The 24,264-nt window shown below is 45.2% G+C and overlaps 1 protein-coding gene across 2 annotated transcripts in view; it reads right to left on the bottom strand.

Annotated features, from left to right (window-relative positions):
• The window catches only part of LOC129716019 (poly(U)-binding-splicing factor PUF60-like), a 66,631-nt gene extending 47,416 nt beyond the window's left edge, over nt 1-19,215 (bottom strand). For both annotated transcript variants that reach the window (XM_055665896.1, XM_055665902.1), the window contains exons 1-4: nt 19,024-19,215; nt 17,533-17,574; nt 5,367-5,453; nt 4,016-4,105 (exon numbers count right to left, since the gene is read on the bottom strand). In XM_055665896.1, coding sequence (XP_055521871.1) covers nt 4,016-4,105; nt 5,367-5,453; nt 17,533-17,574; nt 19,024-19,200 — 396 coding nt within the window. In that variant the 5' untranslated portion in view covers nt 19,201-19,215. The remainder of the gene's footprint in view (nt 1-4,015; nt 4,106-5,366; nt 5,454-17,532; nt 17,575-19,023) is intronic.
• Between the last annotated feature and the right edge of the window lie 5,049 nt (nt 19,216-24,264).

Here is a 24,264-nt window from a genome sequence, read left to right as displayed (position 1 = left end):
AATACAGGAAATTGGAAGAGCTGTTCCAGGCATCAACATGGTACAAATAAACTACCTTGTACCCACATCTCAGGCACATACTTTACAAAGTCAGATATACTCCAAGCAGTTGGCACCTCCTTTAGATAAACACGAGTAACACAGCGAGTCAGACAGCATCTCTGAATAAAATAAATAGGTGATGTTTCAGGTCTAGACCCTACTTCAGGCACCCCAGTACACAATGATTCAGATTAAAGCATCTTCCACTAAAGCTGCCTAATTATGCATACTGCCACTGTGTAGATGTTTAAAAATCTCGGAATGCCCTCGTATTCCAAGGTTATTAACAATCATTCTTTCAATCCTAAAGAGTTTGCTTTAGCAATATCTACAGTACTGCACACAATTAGATTTAGGTTTAATACTGCCACCACAGCCTGCAAGACTTCCCCTAAAGATCCCCAGTCAAGCCAAAATAAAATAAAAAGAGTATTCCGCATTCAGAATAAGTCTCTGCACTCTCAACTGGTTGTGCTTATTTGGGAGGCTTTTACACTGAGCAGTTGTTTTGCCAGGTGTCCCAGGTGAGCAACACAGGCAACCTCAAGCAGAGAACACTTTTTTTTTTAAATGAGCTTCCTGTGAAGTTATCGGGGGAATGCAGACAGGTGAATAGCAGCAGGAGTGTGGAAAGAGGTAAAAGATTAGCAAGAATGCACCAATGGCCTAGACATTGGGCATGGACATGCTCGATAATCGGCAACTCATAGCCAATCCTTTCCTTACTCAATTTCTGGCAGGCAAGCCACGGTATCGAAGAATCTTTCGTAGTTCACTGTACCAGCCAAACACTCAACTTATTTCCATCCAATCACAAGACTACATTATCTGGTATTGTATTTATCATGTATAGTCTTTCTGCTGACTGGTTAGCACGCAACAAAAGCTTTTCACTGTACCTCGGTACCTGCGACAATAAACTATCTTATACCACTCAATACCCTATGCCACACCCTGCAACAAATGCTATTATCTAAGCCAAATAGACAGGAACTATGATGTAGCTGTAAATTTACTTTTTGGAAAATACAGAAATGAAGAGGAGAGACCATGAATATGGATAGACGTGTATATAAGGAATTTTTAGCATGTGAAATATCAACACAAATTGAGTATTTATGTATTGAGAAGGGGTTCCTGATATTACATTTTCTAATAACCACACAATTTTTTAAACTTGTTTGGTGTCCTTATTTGAACCAGACACTATCATTGTTAGGACAAGCACTTATTCCTGAACGAAGAAAACTGTCCAAGTTTTGGACCAGGATACAGGGGTGGAAAATTGCACAGTCTTCTCAACTGCAGTAATTAGAATAGTTGATATACTGAATTCAGTGCCTCAAGATGTGGCATTGCCAATACGGGTCCCAGAAATGGGAGAGCTCATCAAGAACCTTGAATGATTGGGGCAAGTTTTTGTGAGGGGCAAGCCAAATAGTTCAATGATAATATTTTGACAAATGCAGCAAAGCAATAGGATAAATGTTCCACCCCTGGAATTAAAATTGAATGAAGGGTTAAATGTGTAAAACTGCACATATCAGCAGAAATACCACTCATCCCTTATTTATACATAATAACAATTCACATATGCTTGGTAATAAGCACAAGGGGTAAGGGGGCATAGAGATAATGCTTCAAAATGTTGAGAATTCAAACCAACTGAAACCAAAATGAATTTCTTTCTAGTTATAGGGAAATACAAGCAGACATTAAGGCTCTTCCAACCTGAGATCTCTGTGGATCCATCAGCAATCTGCATTTGGAATGATCCATTAGAAAACATGAGTCTACAATATCTGCCATTGGAACAATAAACAGCCAGTCACACAAAACCCATTCTCATGACATGACACCAAGTGAATCTACTCCCAAAATAATCATGCAGAGTTCTGGTTGCCTCATTAAAGGAAGGATGCGGAGGCTTTGGAGAGGGTGCAGAAGAGGTTTACCAGAATGCTGCCTGGATTAAAGGTTATCAGCTACAGGGAGAGGTTGGGCTGTTTTCTCTGGAGTGTCAAAGGTTGATGGGAGACGTAATGAAAACATAAAAAATTATGAGGCATAGACGCAATTATGAGAAGACATCCAGAACCTTTTTCCCCAGCATGGGAATGTCACTGGAGAGCATAGCTGTAAGGTGAGATGGGGCAAAGTTTAAAGGAGTTGTGCAGGGCAAGTTTTATTTTTCAACACAAAAGTAGTGGGTGCTTGGAAGGCGCTGCCAGCTGGTGGTGATGCCTTGATTAGAGTAAACAGACCATCCTGCCACCGTTGGCATTCTGAGATACTACCATTTGCTTGCATTTGGCCTATATCCATCCAAATCCTTTCTATCCACATCTCTGTCCAAATGTCTTTTGAATATCATAATTGTATCTGCTTCTATAACTTTCTCTAGCAGCTTATCCCAGATAAGGAATAGTAGAAACATAGAACTTCAAATGCAGGTTTACAAAAAAAAGACACAAAGTGCTGGAGTAACAGCAGGTCAGGCAGCATCCCTGGAGAACTTGGATAGGTGACGTTTCAGGTCAGGACACTTCTTCAGACATATGGATTACCCAGAAAAAATTGACCTGTCACTCTTAAACCTCCTCTCTCACCTTTAGTCTACCCTCCAGTTTTAGAATTCTTTAATCGGGGTAAAAAGAAAATAGTGTTCACTTTATCCCTACAACTCAAGCCCGCAAGTCCAGGTAATATCTTGGTGAATCTTTTCTGCACCCATTCCCACTCAATGACATCTAATTACAGAGTATTGGTTACAGCGATAGTTTGGACAAACTTGGATTCTTTCCACTGGAGTGTCAGAGGCTGACAAGGACCTGATGGAAGTATATCAAATTGTGATGAAACACAGATAGGGAAAGCAGTCACATTCTATTTCCACATTAGACATGTCAAATACTAGAGGAATTAACTTTAAGGCGATATGGGGAATGTTTAAATAAAATGTGCAAGATATATTTTAAGCACAGTGGTAGATGCTTGGTATATGATGGAAGCAGATGAGGCATTTGGAGAGGCTCACAAACGTGTTGGAATTGGAGGACTATGAATCATATGCAGGCAGAGGGATTAGTTTAATTTGGCATTGTGTTAAGGATATTGTGGGCTGAAGGGCCTGTTCCCGTGCAATACTGCTCTACACATTGTTTTATTACTGTCACCAAGATACAGTGAAAAACGTTGTTTTGCTTGCTATCCAAGCAATCATCTAAATGTGATTACATTCAAACCATAAAAGTACAACAGTGCAAAAAGAGAAAAGAAACAATGCAGAATATAGTGTTACAGCTATAAAGAATGTACAGATAAAAAAGTGCAAGGGCCGCAGTGAGATACGTTGGGAGATAAAAATACATCCTTGGCTTATGAAGTCAGTTCAGGAGTCTGTCAAGAGCAGTAAAAAGGAAATATCTGGGTTGTGAGTGGTCCTTGAAGTTGGCTGCTTTTCTGAGTTAGCATTGTGTAGTTAATGGGAGAGGGGAGGTTGGGAGGCGAGAACTGGCTTGTGTGATTTACTGAGCTGCATCAAAACAAAGGATCTTTGATCCAAACTGTCCTGAGTACAATGGAGACACTTCTGCTATACCTGGTCATGCTTTGTCATGGCAATAAGACCCATTTAGATGCACCTTGTATGACATTCGAGAACTGCTCAAGAACAGTGCATGGTGCCTGCATTATGGGTGAGCACGGAGACTCGCATCTCAAACAGAAAATGCAAGAAATGCTCAGCAGCTCTGATAACATTTCCACCCGAAACATTAACACTTCCCACAGACCTGCCGAGTATTTCAGCATTTTCTTTTTCAGATTTCTAGCAAATGCAGTTCTGTTGATTTAGTCTTTCACATCAATATGATCAACACCATTTTATAATAATCTCCACTGAGACAGGCTATGCAGCGGAGCACCAACAGAAGCTGCAAAAGCAGTACTGTGGGGCCCATCTCGAGCTCACCTGCAGATTGGTAAGCTGCTGCTGTTGGTGAGCGATTGTTTGCTTCACTAACACACTCTTGATGCTTTGTTCCATTGCATACTTCTTAGCCTGGAAAGGAAAGGAAGCAAAGGTGAAAATCTGAAGCATTGCTGGGACAACTCAGCATTTAGAAACATAGAAAAATAGATGCAGGAGTAGGCCATTCAGCCCTTCAAGCCAGCACCTGCCATTCAATGTGATCATGGCGGATCATCTAAAATCAGTACCCCGTTCCGGCTTTTCCCCCAAATCCCTTGATTCCTTTAGCCACAAGAGCTAAATCTAACTCTCTCTTGAAAACATCCAGTGAATTGGCCTGCACTGCTTTCTGAGTCAGAGAATTCCACAGATTCACAATTCTCTGGGTGAAAAAGTTTTTCCTCATCTCAGTCCTAAATGGCCGACCCACTTATTCTTAAACTGTAACTCCTGGTTCTGGATTCCTCCAACATTGGGAACATTTTACCTGCATCTAACCTGTCCAATCCTTTAAGAATTTTATATGTTTCTACAAGATCCCCTCTCATCCTTCTAAATTTGAGTGAATACAAGCCCAGTTGACTCATTATTTCATATGTCGGTGCGGCCATACCTGGTGTCCTTCCTCAAATTAGGAGACCAAAATTGCACACAATACTCCAGGGTCCTGTACAACTGCACTAGGACTTCCTTGCTCCAATAGTCAAATCCTCTTGCAATGAAGGCCAACATGCCATTAGCTTTCTTCACTGCCTGCTGTACCTGCATGCTTACTGTCAGTGAATGATGTACAAGCACACCCAGGTCTCGTTGCACCTCCCCTTTTCCTAATGTGACACCATTCAGATAATGATCTGCCTTCCTGTTCTTGCCACCAAAGTGGATAACCTCACATTACAATAAAGGTAATTCTAATTTTTCTAATTCTAATTTATCCACATTATCCACTCCCAACACATTCGAGGTAATTTTGAGGCCAATTAGCCAACAAGCCTGCACGTCTTTCGTGTGTGGGAAAATACATGGGGGAAACCTACATGCTCATAGAAAGAACATGCAAACTCCACACAAACACCTTAGCTCAGGATAGAACCCGGGACTCTGGTACGGCTATTTTTTTTGTTTTTACAGACTGATTAATATCAGGATTGAGCTAATGACAATTTTCCCTCTGTAGAGGAACACAGACGAGATGGCTAGATCTCTACAATCAAGATGGTTGAACTACCACTCCCCACCCAAGCTGCCGTGCCCCCATTCTTATTGGCCTTGCTTCCAGAGCAGTGGTACCCGACCCTCCTAATACTTTCCTATGCATTAAATGTCAGCCGCCTTTCAGCTCGTTACTTACCTTCTGTAGTGCCTCCTGCTGCTCAAGGTTGAGAGGTGGCAACCCAAGCTTTGACTGCCCATTTTCCAGCTTCATAATGTCACCACCCTGGAAGGAAGCAGATTGAATTTTGTTTACAACAGGATTAGAAGCTCCAAAACGCGTTATATTAGGTGAGCAAATACCTAGGAATTACATGTATCCATTTGTGCTTTATTACATCTGCAGAATACGTCCAACTGTGGAATGCAGCCAGCCTAAATCAGACATTACCATATTGAATGGCAGGCCGGGCTTAATGGGCCTGATGGCCTACCCTGCTCTTAATTTGTTGTCTTGTCAATCGCCACAGCATAGAAGGCTACAGGCCCAATGATGATAAACAGAACTATTGGACTTTATGTGAAGCCAGGGCATATACATGATATCCAAAATTAATACTTTGCATCGGTATTCACCATGGAGGACAGATACAAGAACGTGTCAGCTTTGGGATTGGTGGGGCTCTAGGATAGGCTGTAGAGCAGAGGGATCCAGTACAAGCAGTTGCCTGGTAGCAGTGTCACGGGTGAACAAGGTGAAGATGGTTTTTGGCACACTGGCCTTCATGAGTAAGGGGATTGAGCAGAGAAATTAAATTGTTATATTACAGTTGCATAACACAATAGTGAGGCCGCACTTGGGAATATTGTGTAGGAGGGAACTGCAGATGCTGGTTTAAACCGAACATACACACAAAAAGCTGGAGTAACTCAATGGGTCAGACAGCATCTCTGGGGAAAGGAATAGGTGACGTTTTGGGTTGAGACAGTGATCACCGTCTATATCACTTGTTTCCCTTTCCCCTGACTCTCAGTCTGAAGAAGGGTCTCAACCCAAAACATCACCTATTCCTTTCCTCAGAAATGCTGTCTGACCCACTGAGTTACTCCAGTTTTTTGAGTCATCTTGGGAAAACTGTGTTCAGTTTTTGGTATCCAGCTGTAGGAAAAATGTCTAAGCGGAAAGAGTGCAGATAAGATTTCCAAAGATGACGCAGGATTTGAGTATAAGGAGAGGGTGGGCAAACTGGGACTTAATTCCTTGGAGCACGAGACTGAGTGGTAAAATCATGAGGAGCATCTATTGAATGAACACATGCAGTCTTAACCCCAGGATATCGAAATCAAGAACTAGTGGGCATAAGTTTAAGTTGAGAGGGTAAATATTTAATAGGAACCCAAGGGGCAGCATTTTCCACAGAAGGTAGTACATGTATGGTACAAAGATGCCAAAGGAAGCGGGCCAGGTAGGTACAATTACAATGTTTTCGGGACATTAGACAGGTACATGGAAAGCAAAGATTTGAGGGATATGGGTCAAACCCAGGCAACCAGATAGAAACATAGAAAAATAGGTGCAGGAGTAGGCCATTCGGCCCTTCTTGCCAGCGCCGCCATTCAACATGATTATGAAAGAAAACTGGCAGGGAACATAAAAACTGACTGCAAAAGTTTTTATAGATATGTGAAAAGAAAGAGATTAGTTAAAACAAATGCTGGTCCCTTGCAGTCAGAAACAGGTGATTTGATCATGGGGAACAAGGACATGGCAGACCAATTGAATAACTACTTTGGTTCCGTCTTCACTAAGGAAGACATAAATAATCTGCCGGAAATAGCAGGGGACCGCGGGTCAAAGGAGTTGGAGGAACTGAGTGAAATCCAGGTTAGTCGAAAAGTGGTGTTGGGTAAATTGAATGGACTAAAGGCCGATAAATCCCCAGGGCCAGATAGGCTGCATCCCAGAGTGCCTAAGGAAGTAGCTCCAGAAATAGTGGATGCATTAGTAATAATCTTTCAAAACTCTTTAGATTCTGGAGTAGTTCCTGAAGATTGGCGGGTAGCAAACGTAACCCCACTTTTTAAGAAGGGAGGGAGAGAGAAAACGGGGAATTACAGACCAGTTAGTCTAACATCAGTAGTGGGGAAACTGCTAGAGTCAGTTATTAAAGATGGGATAGCAGCACATTTGGAAAGTGGTGAAATCATTGGACAAAGTCAGCATGGATTTACGAAAGGTAGGGAATTGAAGAATGCAGGTGAACAGAGGGATCTGGGAATAACTGTGCACAGTTCCCTGAAAGTGGAATCTCATGTAGATAGGGTGGTAAAGAAAGCTTTTGGTGTGCTGGTCTTTATAAATCAGAGCATTGAGTATAGAAGTTGGGATGTAATGTTAAAATTGTACAAGGCATTGGTGAGGCCAATTTTGGAGTATGGTGTACAATTTTGGTCGCCTAATTATAGGAAGGATGTCAACAAAATAGAGAGAGTACAGAGGAGATTTACTAGAATGTTGTCTGGGTTTCAGCAACTAAGTTACAGAGAAAGGTTGAACAAGTTAGGGCTTTATTCTTTGGAGCGCAGAAGGTTAAGGGGGGACTTGATAGAGGTCTTTAAAATGATGAGGGATGGACAGAGTGACGTGGATAAGCTTTTCCCACTGAGAGTAGGGAAGATTCATACAAGGGGACATGACTTGAGAATTAAGGGACAGACGTTTAGGGGTAACATGAGGGGGAACTTCTTTACTCAGAGAGTGGTGGCTGTGTGGAATGAGCTTCCAGTGAAGGTGGTGGAGGCAGGTTCGTTTTTATCATTTAAAAATAAATTGGATAGTTATATGGACGGGAAAGGTATGGAGGGTTATGGTCTGAATGCAGGTGTATGGGACTAGGGGAGAATACGTGTTCGGCACGGACTAGAAGGGTCGAGATGGCCTGTTTCCGTGCTGTAATTGTTATATGGTTATATGTCTGACGAATCTTATAGAATTTCTCGAGGATGTAACTAGTAGCGTGGATCGGGGAGAACCAGTGGATGTGGTGTATCTAGACTTCCAGAAGGCTTTTGACAAGGTCCCACATAAGAGATTTGTATACAAACGTAAAGCACACGGCATTAGGGGTTCAGTATTGATGTGGATAGAGAACTGTCTGGCAAACAGGAAGCAAAGAGTAGGAGTAAACGGGTCCTTATCACAATGGCGGGCAGTGACTAGTGGGGTACCGCAAGGCTCAGTGCTGGGACCCCAGCTATTTACAATATATATTAATGATCTGGATGAGGGAATTGAAGGCAATATCTCCAAGTTTGCGGATGACACTAAGCTGGGGGGCAGTGTTAGCTGTGAGGAGGATGCTAGGAGACTGCAAGGTGACTTGGATAGGCTGGGTGAGTGGGCAAATGTTTGGCAGATGCAGTATAATGTGGATAAATGTGAGGTTATCCATTTTGATGGCAAAAACAGGAAAGCAGACTATTATCTAAATGGTGGCCGATTAGGAAAAGGGGAGATGCAGCGAGACCTGGGTGTCATGGTACACCAGTCATTGAAAGTAGGCATGCAGGTGCAGCAGGCAGTGAAGAAAGCGAATGGTATGTTAGCTTTCATAGCAAAAGGATTTGAGTATAGGAGCAGGGTGGTTCTACTGCAGTTGTACAGGGTCTTGTTGAGCACACCTGGAGTATTGCGTACAGTTTTGGTCTCCAAATCTGACGAAGGACATTATTGCCATAGAGGGAGTGCAGAGAAGGTTCACCAGACTAATTCCTGGGATGTCAGGACTGTCTTATGAAGAAAGACTGGATAGACTTAGTTTATACTCTCTAGAATTTAGGAGATTGAGAGGGAATCTTATAGAAACTTACAAAATTCTTAAGGGGTTGGACAGGCTAGATGCAGGAAGATTGTTCCCGATGTTGGGGAAGTCCAGGACAAGGGGTCACAGCTTAAAGATAAGGGGGAAATCCTTTAAAACCGAGATGAGAAAAACTTTTTCACACAGAGAGTGGTGAATCTCTGGAACTCTCTGCCACAGAGGGTAGTTGAGGCCAGTTCATTGGCTATATTTATGAGGGAGTTAGATGTGGCCCTTGTGGCTAAGGGGATCAGAGGGTATGGAGAGAAGGCAGGTACGAGATACCGAGTTGGATGATCAGCCATGATCATATTGAATGGCGGTGCAGGCTCGAAGGGCCGAATGGCCTACTCCTGCACCTAATTTCTATGTTTCCATGATCATGGCTAATCATCTAAAATCAGTACCGCGTTCCTGCTTTTTCCCCATATCCCTTGATTCCTTTAGCGCCAATAGCTAAATCTAACTCTCTCATGAAAACATCCAGCGAATTGACATCCACTGCCTTCTGTGGCAGAGAATTCCACAGATTCACAACTCTCTCGGTGTAGAAATTTTTCCTCATCTCAGTCCTAAAGGCCTACCCCTTATTCATAAAATGTGACCCCTGGTTCTGAACTCCCGCAACATCTAATTTTGCACACTAATCTCTTGTGTGGGACCTTGTCAAAGGTTTTTTGACAGTCCAGATACACCACATCCACTGGCTCCCTGGATAGGGAGATTTCATAGCATAGACGGGCATCTTAATTGGCATGGACCAGTTGGGTTGAAAGGCCGATTTACGGCCCATATGACTTTATGAAAGGAAATTTTAGAACCATTGATGCACTTTAAGATGGACAAATACCCGTGAATGAAATGTTTGCCAAGCCATCAAGCAAATAGATTACCGGGGCACTAACAGATTTCTGTGTCATTATTTGCCATGAACGAGGTACAGGAAGACTGGAGCATAGCTAAAGCTTTTCACGTATTCAAGAAGGGATAAGACAAGAAATTACAAGCCTAAAACCTTTTTTTTTTTTAATTCTTTGGAGAAGGATAGAGAAACACTTGGAAAGGCTGGTGGATCGAAGGACCTGTTTCCACGCTGTATCGCTAAGCTAAACTTTAAAAAGCACAGAAACAAGCCCTTCGGCCAAACTTGCACATGCCAACCAACATGTCTGCGCATCTACACTAATCCCATCTGCTTGTTTGGCCCATCTCTCTAAACCTGTCCTATCCGTGCACCTGTCCAAATGTTTCTTAAAAGTTACTATAGTACCTTCCTCAACTACCTCCACGAGCAACTCGTTTCATATACCCCCCCCCCCCCCCCATCCTTTGTTTAATAAAGTTACCCTTCAGGTTCCTACTAAATCTTTCCTCCTCACCTTGAACCCATGTCCTCTGGTTGTCGATTTCTCTAATCTGGGCAAAAGACTGTGCATTTAACCAATCTATTCCTCTCTTGATTTTGTACACCTTCATAAGTTCGCCCCTCATCCTCCAGCACTCCAAGGAATAAAGTCCTAGCCTGCTCAACCTCTCCCTATAGTTCAGGCCGAGTCCTGGCAACATCCTTGTAGATCTTCTCTGCATCCTTTCCAGCTTGACAACATTGTTTGTTTAACAGGGTGACCTAAACTGAACACAATACTCTAATTGTGGCCTCACCAACGTCTTATACAACTGCAAAATAACCTCTGAAGGGTCTTGATCTGAAATGTGGCCCATTCCTTCTCTCCAGAGATGCTGCTGTCCTGCTGAGTTACTCCAGCATTTTGTGTCTACCTTCTATACTCAATACTCTCTGACGAAGGCCAATGTTCCAAACGCCTTTTTGACCACCTTATCTACCTGCATCTCCAAGGAACAATGCACCTCCACTCCTAGATCTCTCTGCTCGACAACACTCCCCAGAGCCCTACCATTCACTGTGTAGGTCCTGCCCATGTTAGACTTCCCAAAATGCAACACCTCACATATATCTACATGAAATTCCATCAACCATTCCTCAGGGTCTGAGCTTTAGGGAGAGGTTGAGTAGGCTGGAGTTCTATTCCTTGCAGTGCAGGATGATGAGAGTGATGGAATGAGAGGAATAGACCAGATAGATGCACAGAATCTCTTGCCCAGAATAGGTGAATCGAGGACCAGAGGACATAGGTTTAAGGTGACGAGGAAAAGATTTAATAGGAATCAGTGGAGTAACATCTTCACACAAAGGGTGGTGGATGTATGGGACAAGATGCCAGAGACGGTAGTTAAGGCAGGGACTATCCCAACATTTAAGAAACAGTTAAGACAAGTACATGGGTAGAACAGGTTTGGAGGGATACGGACCAAATGCGGGCAGGTGGGACTAGTATAGTTGGGACATGTTGGCTAGTGTGGGCAAATTGGACCTGCTTCGGCAACTCAAACGCCCGGGAACGAAGGAGACTAACAGAGAGCAGTGGACACTTCCCGTCCATCACAGGGACCAACCTCCCCACCATCCAAAGGATCTACAGGAGGGGCTACCTCAAAAAAGGCAGCCAGCATCATCAAGGACCCAAACCACCCTGGTCACTCTCTTATCTTGCTGCTACCATCAGGAAAACTAATGTCTTCCAACCACATAAGATAACACAAGGATAAAATGCTATCTCAAACAATTACCTGTGCCCAAATCACTCAGATTGCCCCCAATATGGATCAATCAGCACCCTAGATAACCAACACCTGCAGTTTTTATGATCTTACAAAGTCACCAGTTCACAAACAGCATTGGATACAATCAAATAGAAGACAGTGCTGGAGTAAATCTGAGTCAGGCAGCAGCTCTGGAGGACAGAGGTGGGAGGAGGGAAAATGTTTTATCAGTAATCTGCAGCACACAGCTTACATATTAACAAATGCTGCTGTTAAGTAGTCTATTACGATCTGTACTTGGGGTATATTTTAAACAACTATTCCAAGAATTGGATGTACAAAATTTCCACTGTGGAAGCTTAATTCTAAGTACTGGTTCCAATTAAATGTACAATTTTGGTCTCCTCACTAGCGTGATTTTGGGAATGGAGGAGTTGTCTTGAGGAAAGGTTGATCACTCATCAGAATGAAAGGATCATGCGGAAACACGATTCTGTGGGTTGGGACAGGTTAGATGTCACTTGCTCCAGAGAAAATCTATAATTAGCGAGCACAGATAGGAAGTCCTGAAGTTGACAACCTGGTGCTCAGAAAACAATCTGGCTCTGAACACCAGGAAAACAAAAGAGCTCATTGTCGACTTCAGGAGGCACAGCACCGACTTAGCCCCCCTACACATCAACGGCGAGTGTGTGGAGAGGGTCAACACCTTCCGGTTTCTCGGTGTCCATATCGCTGCTGACATCTCCTGGACGGACAACACGACAGCGGTCATCAAGAAGGCTCAGCAGCGGCTGCACTTCCTGAGGGTCCTCAGGAAGCACAACCTGGACTCTAACCTGCTGCTGACCTTCTACCGCTCGTCCATCGAGAGCCTGCTGACATACTGCATTACAGCATGGTATGGCAGCTGCACCATGGCAGACAGGGAGAGGCTTCAGAGGGTAACCAGGACAGCGCAGAGGATCATTGGCTGCCCTCTCCCCTCCCTGATGGACATCTACACCTCCCGCTGCCTTAGCAGGGCAAAGAAGATCATCAAAGACAACTCCCATCCTGCGTTTGGACTGTTCGACCTGCTGCCCTCTGGAAGGCGCTATAGGTGCATCAAATCCAGGACAAACAGACTCAGGAATAGTTGCTTTCCGAGAATTATAACTACTATAAATTCAAATTCACACATGCACTGACTACACCGCCCAACACGGACTTCCATCTGTATATATGTATATATGTGTAGCGCCGCAGAATTTGTGCACCTATTCCCCCTCCCCCCCCCCCCATCTCCCTTCTGTTTGTTTTTTGTTTTTTCTGTTTCTTGTTTTTTTTTTGTGCTAAATTGTATGTATGCACTGAGTACGAGCAGCTTTCAGTTTCACTGTACATGTATAGTGACAATAAATGGCATATCGTATCGCATAAGGAAAGAAAAAGTTTCCTTTATTCTATATGGAATTTTGTGATCATACATGGATGACTCTTACATGCCCTCTAAAATGGCTGAGAAATATTGTAATACAGGTAATACCGTAATGTTGAAGCAGAAATAAAACAGCTATAAAAACAGAAATAAAACCATACAGACCATTCATCATACCTCGGCTTAAAACTTAAACAAACCGGAGGCATGTTATAATGAGCAGGCATGGGACAGGAAAAACTGAAAAAAGAGGAAGAGAGATGGGGGTCCAGCAGATTTTTGTTTTGATAATTGTACCTTGAAATGGCTGTTTACCATTAATTTCTCTCAGGGTCTTCCCCACTCACACTCACACAGAACCCCTCACTGCTCACATTCACAGGGACCCCCCCCCCCCCCCCCCCCCCCCCTTGCCGTTGCTCACATTCACAGAGACCCCCTCACTGCTCACTTACAGGGAACCCCTCACTGCTCACAGGGTCAATAGACAATAGGTGCAGGAGTAGGCCATTCGGCCCTTCGAGCCCGCTTCGGTCCTCCCCCCCTACCTTTACTCACACGCACAGAAAACCCCTCACCTTTGCTCACTCACTGCTCACACTCAGAGAACCCCTAACTGCTCCCTCACAGGGACGTCCGCTCACCTTTACTCACATTCACAGGGACCCCCCCCCCCACAACTCTGCTCATCAAACCCTCTCTACTTGCTTTAAAACGCTTATTGTCACTGAAAAAGGCCCCGGCCCTGCAGCTGCACCCCGTCCTTTCCCAGTCCAGTGCCCACTCTCCCACTGCCCTCCCCCAGGGCCACCACTACCTGTGTTCCCGGCCCCAGCGCCTCCCTCCACCAGGCCTCGCCTTGTCCCGCCCCCCCAGACGCCTCCAATCACCTCTCCCTATCCTCAATTCCACCCCCCCCCATTCCGCCTCTCTCCTCCAATCATCGCGCTGAATCATCATGTCCCGCCCACTGCCTGCTGACCAACTTCCCTCTCGTCCAATCGGCGTCCCATCCTCCCACTGTCCCATGGAAAGCCATTTATAGGTTTATAGAGATTTAGATTTTTTTTAACGAATTTCAAAATCCGCGGAGAAATCCCATGCATGAAATAAGTGTGTGCCACAAGGATTGGTGCTGGAGCCACTGTTGTTCATTATCTATATGATCAATTTGGATGTGAATGTAGGTGGCATGCTTACTACGTTTTCAGATGACACTAAAATTGTTGGTACAGCAGACAGTAATGGTCATCTAAAATTACCCAAGGCCATGTGGATCAAGGGATAGCGCTTTTGCAAGCTTAATGTGTCTAGGTCGATTATTGATGGAATGGGCTGCTGGAGGCTTTCCAGTAGCTGTGGGGATCAATTGGATTGGATGTTGCTGAGCAGGCAGATTCAGACAGTCTTCAACGGTGGAGGACATCAACAGCATCGCCCCTGAAACCCCAACCCAGTGCCTGCCTCAGCATAATTTATGTCCGTACACTCTTGTATTTGTATTGATGCGCTTAAGCATAGTAAGATTTTTAGTGAATCGTCTGCACAAAAAGGAATTTCACTGCATCTGGGTACATTTGATAATAAATCACCACTGGCCCAAGGAATGGCAGAAAGATTAATTCAGATAAGTGCAAACTATTGTATTTTGGAAAGACAAGCTAGGGCAGGATTTACACAGTAAATGGGAGGGCTCGTGGGGAGTGTGAAATATAACAGACATCGAAAACAGGTGCAGGAGTTGGCCTTCGAGCCAGCACTGCCATTCAATATAATCATGGCTGATCATCCAGAATCAGAACCCTGTTGCTGCTTTCTCCCCATATCCCTCGATTCCATTAGCCTGAAGAGCTATATCTAACTCTCTCTTGAATATATCCAGTAATTGGCCTCCATTGCCTTCTGTGGCAGAGAATTCCACAGATTCACAACATGTTTTTATCAGATCCCTTCTCATCTTTCTAAATTCAAGTCAATATAAATAAGCCCAGTCGACCCATTCTTTCATCATATGTCAGTCCCGCCATTCCAGGAATTAACCTGGTGAACCAACACTGCACTCCCTCAAATGTCCTTCCTCAAATTAGGAGACCAAAACTGCACACAACACCAGGTGCGGTCTCACCAGGGCCCTGTACAACTGCAGACAGACCTCCTTGTTCCTATACTCAAATCCTCTCGCTATGAATGCCAACATGCCATTAGCTTTCTTCACTGCCTGCTGTACCTGCATGCTTACTTTCAGTGATTAATGTACAAGGACACCTAGGTCTCATTGCACCTCCCCTTTTCCTAAACTGACACCATTCAGATAATAATCTGCCTTCTTGTTCTCGACACTAAAGTGGATAACCTCATATTTATCCACAAGGTACTCCACATTATCCACATTTAGACCGAAGAGTGCAGGTACATAGTTCTATGAAAGGTAACACAGGTAGACAGGGTATAGAAGACGACATCTAGCACTTGCCTTCGAACAGCGTATAGAGTTCTGGTTGCCCTACTATAGGAGGATGTTTTAAACTTGAAAGAATGCAAACTAGATTTGAGGATGTTACTGGGAAAGCTTGAGTTATAAAGAGGCCTTTTTTTTCACTGAAGCACCATGACAGGCATAGATAAGGTGAATAGCTACAGTATTTTCCCCAAGGTGGTACAGTCTAAAACTAGAAGGCATAAAGATGGAAGGGGAAAGATTTAGAAAAGATCAGATAGGAAAATAGATGAGAGCAGCTGCTAGAGGAAGCAGTGGAGGCAGGTACATTTAGGACATTCAAGACACTTGTACGTGGAAAGGAAAGGTTTGGAGGAAAATAGGTCAGCACAGGCAAGTGGGACAAGCTCTGTTCGGCGCCTTGTAGAGTCATAAAGTCATTCAGCACAAAATAGGCCCTTGGCCAGCATGGACAAATTGGGCCAAAGGACCTGGTTCCATGCTGTATAACTTGACACCTCTGAACAGGCAGGAAGTTGTCAAAATTCACAGAAGTGGGCACTTTGACCCATCAGCACAGCACATCTATACCAGTCATCGGGTATCATTTACACAGATTGCATAATCCAGCTCTCATCTTATGGCCGATGTCTTGGCAATTTAGGCACTACTTAAATTGTGAAAGTATCTGCCTCTTTGTCCAGTGTGCTAAAGATTCCAATTACCTTTTGGGCGAAATAAATTCCTCTTCAGGTGCCCTTTAAATTTCCTATTCCTTACCTTTGATCCATGCCTTCTAGTTGTGGACAGGTCTGCCTTCAGGAAAAAGTTTCTTTGTCCTTTCTATCCATGCCCAACATAATTTTGTATACCCAAACCAGGCCTTCCGTCAGCCACCCCCACTCCAAGGAAAATAAATCTAGTCCAGTTTCTCCTCATAACTGAAATGCTCCATTTCAAGAAACATCCTGGAGAAATCCTTGGGAGTTGTCAAAATAAGAATCCAGCCATCATGACATCTTATGGCAGCAAGTTAAACACAGGCAAGGAAATCTCCTGATACCTCATATGATGAAAAGGGGCTAAAGGTTGGGCACTGGTGTTCCATTGAGGGACTAAATCTCAGCCGCATTTGGGGATCTTCACCAGAAGGACTAGACTGCAGCTGTTCAAGACTGACCACCATTTTATCAATGGCAACTAAAAATGGGAAATAAATGATAGTTTTGCCAGTAACAACAGCATTTGATGAATTAAATGAAAGAATATGGCTGTTTCCTCTGTCAGTATTAATAATGACTGAGTATAGAAGTTGGGATGTAATGTTAAAATTGTACAAGGCATTGGTGAGGCCAATTCTGGAATATAGTGCACAATTTTGGTCGCCTAATTATAGGAAGGAGGTCAACAAAATAGAGAGTACAGAGGAGATTTACTAGAATGTTGCCTGGGTTTCAGCAACTAAGTTACAGAGAAAGGTTGAACAAGTTAGGGCTTTATTCTTTGGAGTGCAGAAGGTTAAGGGGGGACTTGATAGAGGTCTTTAAAATGATGAGGGATAGACAGAGTTGACGTGGATAAGCTTTTCCCACTGAGAGTAGGGAAGATTCAAACAAGGGGACATGACTTGAGAATTAAGGGACTGAAGTTTAGGGGTAACATGAGGGGGAACTTCTTTACTGAGAGAGTGGTGGCTGTGTGGAATGAGCTTCCAGTGAAGGTGGTGGAGGCAGGTTCGTTTTTATCATTTAAAAATAAATTGGATAGTTATATGGACGGGAAAGGAATGGAGGGTTATGGTCTGAGCGCATGTATATGGGACATGGGGAGAATAAGTGTTCGGCACGGACTAGAAGGGTCGAGATGGCCTGTTTCCGTGCTGTAAATTGTTATATGGGTATATGAGCCTAACCTGGGCACTCACCCTCTACTACTATCTGAGCCTGTTCCAATTAAGTGCACGTTATATATCATTTTCCTGTTGACAAAATGATCGTGGAGCAATGAAACATCTTCAAAAACCTACCAGCATCATCTGCAAAGTGGGGCTTCCCAAGGGTTCCAGCATCTATTGGATTGAACAAAGAATACCATGATTGCACAGAGCAATAAATGGCCTTGCCCACCTGCACAAGATGTGCATGCCATCATGTCAAGCTTAAGAATACAACTGTTTTCAATAAAGCAAGCTCTAATTTTAAAATTACATGCTCTTACTTAAATGCCCCAGAGATGCGAGCTTCACACCATTTTCAAACAGGTAATTCAAGTGGACCTGAATGGCTGACCAAACATTTAACTACAGCTTAAATACAAATGATTCGCCTCACCCTAGACCTCTCTGGGCCGCTTCAGCAGCGATCATTCACCCATAACCCAATTATCAGTTTTCTGAAGATAAACAATTGACAGCTTGAAGTTTGTTGAACACCATTCGCATAAACATCAGCATCCTTATTCCCACTGCTGCTCCCAGCAAAAGTCCAATTCACACCAAAACCAGCCCTTCCCACCATTTACCCTCCACGCTGCCAGCAAACCCATCTCCATACTCAACACCCCAATTTCCATGTATCAATACAGCCCATTCCACTCACCAAAACCACTCCATACCCCCAAGCCCACCTCTTCCTGCACACCCTAATACCATCCTGACCTTGTTCATCCCGCATCCGCCTATTTTTATTTCCCCACATCTATCAGCCCCGAAACGTTACCCCCCCCCCCCCCCCCCCGGCTCCCTTGTCGCTCCTCGCCAGTTGTCTCCACACATCTTTCCCGGGTTCTCGCTACTCCCCCAGTCTTCCTCCGCACCCCAGCCCCACTCGTCCATCTCCCACCCTCAACCCCCTAGGCCATTCAATCCTGGTCCCCCCCCCCCGGTCTTCACTCCCCTACCACCACGGGTCTCCCATCTACCTCCCGAACACTACACTCACCCAGGTATCCCCCAATCCTCCCCACAGTCCCTCGCTCTCCCTTCACCCTCCACTGGTCTCCCCTCCCCGTGTGCCACACGCTGCGGGCTCTAAGGCTGGTGTGTTCACCGCGTGGTTGCCGCCGGGCGGTGCGGGACCGCCCCCCCTCACGGCGGCAACTACACGGCCCTACCTCCCCCCCCCCCCCCCCCCCCGGCGGCTCCCCCACCCCCCCCCCCCACGGGCCCTACCCCCCCCCCCCCCCCTCACGGTCCGGCTCCCCCAAACCCCCCTACACGGCCCTACCTCCCCCCCCCCCCCCACCCTACCTACACGGCCCTAACCCCCCTCATGGCCCGGCTCCCCCCACCCCCACCCTACCTACACGGCCCTACCTCCCCCCTCCCCCACTCATGGCCCGGCTCCCCCCCCCCCCACACACGGCCCGACCCAGGCTTCCCCCCACCGACCAGGCCCGACCTCCACCACGACACGGCCCGGTCCCCGCCATTGCCTGACGGAAGCTCGCCATGCACCCGCCACCTCGGTTCCCCAGTCCCCACACGGCTCGGCTCGGCTTGCCCGGTCCCCGCCATTACCTGAGGGAAGCTCGCCAGCGACGCCATGCACCCGCCGTCCCGTCCCCTGCCGTCCCGACCCGACCGCTTCCCGCGAGATCTCCGCGCGCCCCGGCAGTTCGGCACAGCGGCTCTCGCGAGAGCTGCGCCGCCAGCCTGGTCACGTGGGACGAAGCCCGGCCGCCATCTTGTGGCCATCGGCCGCCATCAAATACCACAAAGATAAAAGCTCCTTTCATGGGTCATCATCCTCTCCGAAAATACCAATAATCCCCACAGTTATTGTCAAGAAATGTAACATCATGAGTAAGGTAAATATTCCACATATTGTGACAAGGCGGGCTCCAGCAGTTCTGACCAAATTCAAGCCATTGTTTGAAAAGGATGGGAGGGAGAAATATCGACATGTTTCTGGAAGTTACATTAAAATGGCTCCTAAATATTCGAAGTCATTCTGAGTTGGAGTGAAAATATTAGCCTGGAAGAACACTGGTGTGGATTTGTTTGGGAAACTGGTTTCAAAATAACTTGAATGACTTAGAGAATGTCACAAGCAGAATCACAGAGATATACAGCACGAAAACCCTTTCCCCTCTCACCTTCAACCTGGGCCCTTTGGTTCATAATTTCCCTGTGACAGAAATACTCGGTGCAGTCACCCTATCTGGTCCCCTCATGATTTTATAAAAGTTTATCACGCCGCTCACTCCAGATTAATAAAGACCTATCCTATACAGCCTGTCGTTCTAACAAGCCCTCCAGACCCTACAACATTATTGTAAATCTTTTGTGCATCTCTCCAGTGTAATAGATATAGATATGCCATTTATTGTCACTATACATGTACAATGAGATTAAAAGCAGCTCGTACTCAGTGCATACATATAATTTAGTACAAAAAACAAGAAACAGAAAACAAAACAAAAGGGGGAGGGGGGGATAGGTGCACAATTCTGCGGCGCTATATACATATCTATAAAGGCAAAATGGTGAAGGATGAATAGGTAGTATTCTTAGGCAGATGTTTAAAGATTATATTAAATATTTTTTTTTAAATTAAAAAATATTTAAACATTACAGTTACAATACACATTACAGTTCCAAATTTCAGTACGTGGATAGAATAGATGGAGGTTGGGGTGTTGGGCTGTGAAGTCAGTGCATGTGTGAATTAAGAGTAGTTATGACTTTCGGAAAACAACTATTCCTGAGTCTATTTGTCCTAGATTTGATGAACCTATAGCGCCTTCCAGAGGGCAGCAAGTCGAACAGTCCAAACGCAGGATGGGAGCTGTCCTTGATGATATTCTTTGCCCTGCTAAGGCAGCGGGAGGTGTAAATATCCATCAGGGAGGGGAGAGGGCAACCAATGATCTTCTGTGCTGTCCTAGTTACCCTCTGAAGCCTCTCCCTGTCTGCTATTGTGCAGCTGCCGTACCATGCTGTAATGCAGTATGTCAGCAGGCTCTCGATGGACGAGCGGTAGAAGGTCAGCAGCAGGTTAGAGTCCAGGTTGTGCTTCCTGAGAACCCTCAGGAAGTGCAGCCGCTGCTGAGCCTTCTTGATGACCGCTGTCGTGTTTTCTGTCCAGGAGATATCAGCAGAGATAAGGACGCCGAGAAACTGGAAGGTGTTGACCCTCTCCACACGCTCGCCGTTGATATGTAGGGGGACTAAGTCGGTGCTGTGCCTCCTGAAGATTGTTTTCTGAGCACCAGGTTGTCAACTTCAGGACTTCCTCTCTATAGGCTGCCTCGTCTCCCTTTGAAATAAGTCCGACTACAGTAGTGTCGTCCGCAAATTTGACGATGCGGTTGTTGTTGTGGGCTGGACTACAGTCATAGGTGTAGAGACAGTATAGGAGGGGGCTTAGCACACAGCCCTGTGGGGAGCCGGTACTCAACCTGCGAGTGGAGGAGAGGTGGGGGCCGAGTCTCACAGTCTGGGGCCGGTTGGTGAGGAAATCTTTTATCCAGGCACATGTGAGAGTGGGGAGGCCGAGAGTGACCAATTTATCAATGAGAATGTCCGGAATTATTGTGTTGAAAGCTGAGCTGAGCTATAATCCACAAAGAGCATCCGGACGTAGCTCTGCCCCACTCCAGATGGCTCAGCACAGAGTGGAGAGCTATGGTAATGGCGTCTTCCGTGGATCTATTTTGGTGATAAGCGAATTGGTGGGGGTCGAAGTGATATCATCCTTCCTGTAGCAGGGATACCGTAACTGTACAAAGTACTCTCAGTGTGGCCCTTTCAACATCTTGAACAGCTATAACATCACATCCCACTCCTGGGGAAATCCATCTCTAACATTCAAAGTCACTTTCATAGAACCAGGTACCTGTACCCAAAGATGATAATAATAATAATAAACTTTATTTCGGACTCAAGGTCCAGACAAGGGACAACATTACATTCAAATACATTGCATATTAAAAACATCATAAAGTACATATAAAATCTTAGTATATCACTTATAAAAGCATCATAAATTATATATTAAAAGAAAACACAACACATGAATTAAAATCCAGAATAAAAAGAATAATCAATGTCCTACAACGAGACAACGATACCAGTGTCTCCACAACTGGAATTCATAGCGTGTAGTGCTAAACCTTGTTTGGCAAGGCCACAATAATTACATTTTTAGTCAATTATCCTGCAAATGAATTGATACATATGATTTCTTAGGATAGCTTCTAAATAATAATAATAATAATAATAATAATAATAATAATAATAATATACTTTATTGTCATTGCACATAAGCGCAACGAGATTTGGTTTGCAGCTTCCATCCGATGTCATAACTTAAATAACTAATAAAATTTTGATTTAGATACCTCGAGAACATGGTTTGTAAGAAGAACATTACAACAGTATAATAGTCAAAACAGTTCAAACAGACTAAAGTGCAGATGTGTCTGTGCGACGTGACCATCTGAGGGAGACAGTCCATGGAGGGTGGGGGACACTCAGCAGGGCCGGTTCAGACCCGCTAAAGCTCTGGGAATGAAGCTTTTCCTGAGTCTGCACGTTCGGGCGTAGAAGGCCTTGTAACGTCTGCCGGAGGGAAGTAGTTAATTACAAGGGTGTGAGGAGTTTTATGGATGCTTCATTGCTGCCATACTTCACCTCATTGGTGAAGAGCTGCCACAGGGGATCCCAATCCTCTATAGAACTGACAGTGGTCTCTTCAACCTTAATAGGTTGAAGGCCAAGATGAAAGTCAGTAACACCGCCATCATGGAGCTTCAGTACGCAGACAACTGCGCTATTGCAACACACTTCGCAGAAGACCTCCAGGGCATCCTGAATGCGTTTGCCAAGGCATACAGAGCCATGGGCCTAGCCTTGAACACCAAGAAGACCCAGGTCCTACATCAACCTCCACCCAACCAGCCGCCCACCCAGCCCACTAAAAAAGTGGACAACGCCACTCTTGAAAACATTGACCACTTTCCCTACTTTGGCAGCATTCTTTCCTCAAAAGCTGACATCAACTCTGAGGTCAACCATCACCTGAGTTGTGCCAGCGGAGCCTACGCCAGATTCAGGAAAAGAGTCTTTGAAGACCGAGACCTAAAGGCTCAAACAAAACTGCTGGTCTACAGAGCCGTTGGCCTACCTACCCTGTTGTATGGAACCGAGTCATGGACCACCTGCAGCAGGTACCTGAGAGCCCTGGAACAATACCATCAAAGATCCTTACGAAAGACTCTAAGGATCAGCTGGGAGGACAAACACACCAACATCAGTGTTTTGGAGGAAGCCAACATGACCAGCATCACCACCACAATAATGCAGCACCAACTTCGATGGACTGGCCATGTCATCCACATGTCCAACACACATCTCCTTAAACAGATCCTGTACTCTCAACTGAAGGAAGGTCGGCGAGCCCCCGGCGGGCCAAAGAAACGCTTCAAGGGCAACATCAAGAACAGTTTGAAGAAATTCCACATCACATCGAGCATGGGACCAAATTGCACTGGAGGAAATCCACGCAGGAAGGAGCTGCACATCATGAAACGGAGCTTTGCCGTGTCGCAGAGACAAAGCGACAGCACCGTAAGGAGAGAGAGAGAAGGGGTCTTTTAAAATCACTTTTAAAACATGGGGGGGACACAATGAGGCCTAGCATCTAGGGCAGGGGTCGGCAACCTACGGCCTCAGGGCCGCATCCGGCCCGTAACCCAAAATCATCTGGCGTATTTTTTTTCAATTCATTTTCGTGACCTGGGAACCTCCATCTGGAATCGACCTTGAGGGCTCCGGTCACAGAGCCTGTGGACTTACCATCATGGAACTGTCTGACTTCAGAGGCTGTGGTGGCGGTTTTGCTACAATATGTTTCACAAAACATGGGGGACCCAGCTTCTGGACCAAGACTCTTCCAGTGGTGGAAACATCATCTCCACATCCACTCTATCCAGGCCTTTCACTATTTGGTAAGTTTCAATGAGGTCTCTCCTCATCCTTCTAAACTCCAGCGAGTATAGACTCAGTGCCGTCAAACGCTCATCATACGTTAATCCTCCCATTCCTGGGATAATTCTCGTAAACCTATGGGTCCTCTCCAACGGCAGCACATCCTTCCTCATATATGATGCCCAAAATTGCTCACAATACTCCAAGACTCCGGTCTGACCAGTGCCTTATAAAGCCTCAGCATTACATCCCTGTTTTTATATTCTAGTCCTCTTGAAATAAACACCAGCATTGCATTTGCCTTCCTTACTGCTGATTCGACTTAGTCATGGAGTGAGTGATACAGTGTGGAAACAGGCCCTACAATCCAACTTGCCCACATTGGCCAACATGAGTCCCACCTACCGTCATTTGGTCCCAGCCCCTCCAACCCTGTCCTATCCATGTACCTGTCTAACTGTTTCTTAAATGTTAGGATAATCCCTGCCTCAACTATCTCCCCTTGGCAGCTTGTTCCAGACACCCACCACCCTTTGTGTGAAAAGGTCGGTCTGGGCAAGAGTGCATTTACCTGATCTATTCCTCTCATGATTATATACACCTCTATAAAGTAACCACTCATCCTCCTGCGCTCCAAGGAATGTAGTCCCAGTCTACTCAACCTCTCCCAATAGCTCAGACCCTCTAGTCCTGGCAACATCCTCGTAAATCTTCTCTGTACCCTTTCCAGCGTGACAACATCTTTCCTATAACATGGTGCCCAGAACTAAACACTATACTCTGAATGCGACCTCACCAACGTCTTATACAGCTGCAACATGACCTCCC

This window comes from Leucoraja erinacea, chromosome 2 (genome assembly GCF_028641065.1).
Source record: "Leucoraja erinacea ecotype New England chromosome 2, Leri_hhj_1, whole genome shotgun sequence".
Classification (NCBI taxonomy): domain Eukaryota; kingdom Metazoa; phylum Chordata; class Chondrichthyes; order Rajiformes; family Rajidae; genus Leucoraja; species Leucoraja erinaceus.
This window is presented reverse-complemented; position numbering and strand designations above follow the sequence as displayed.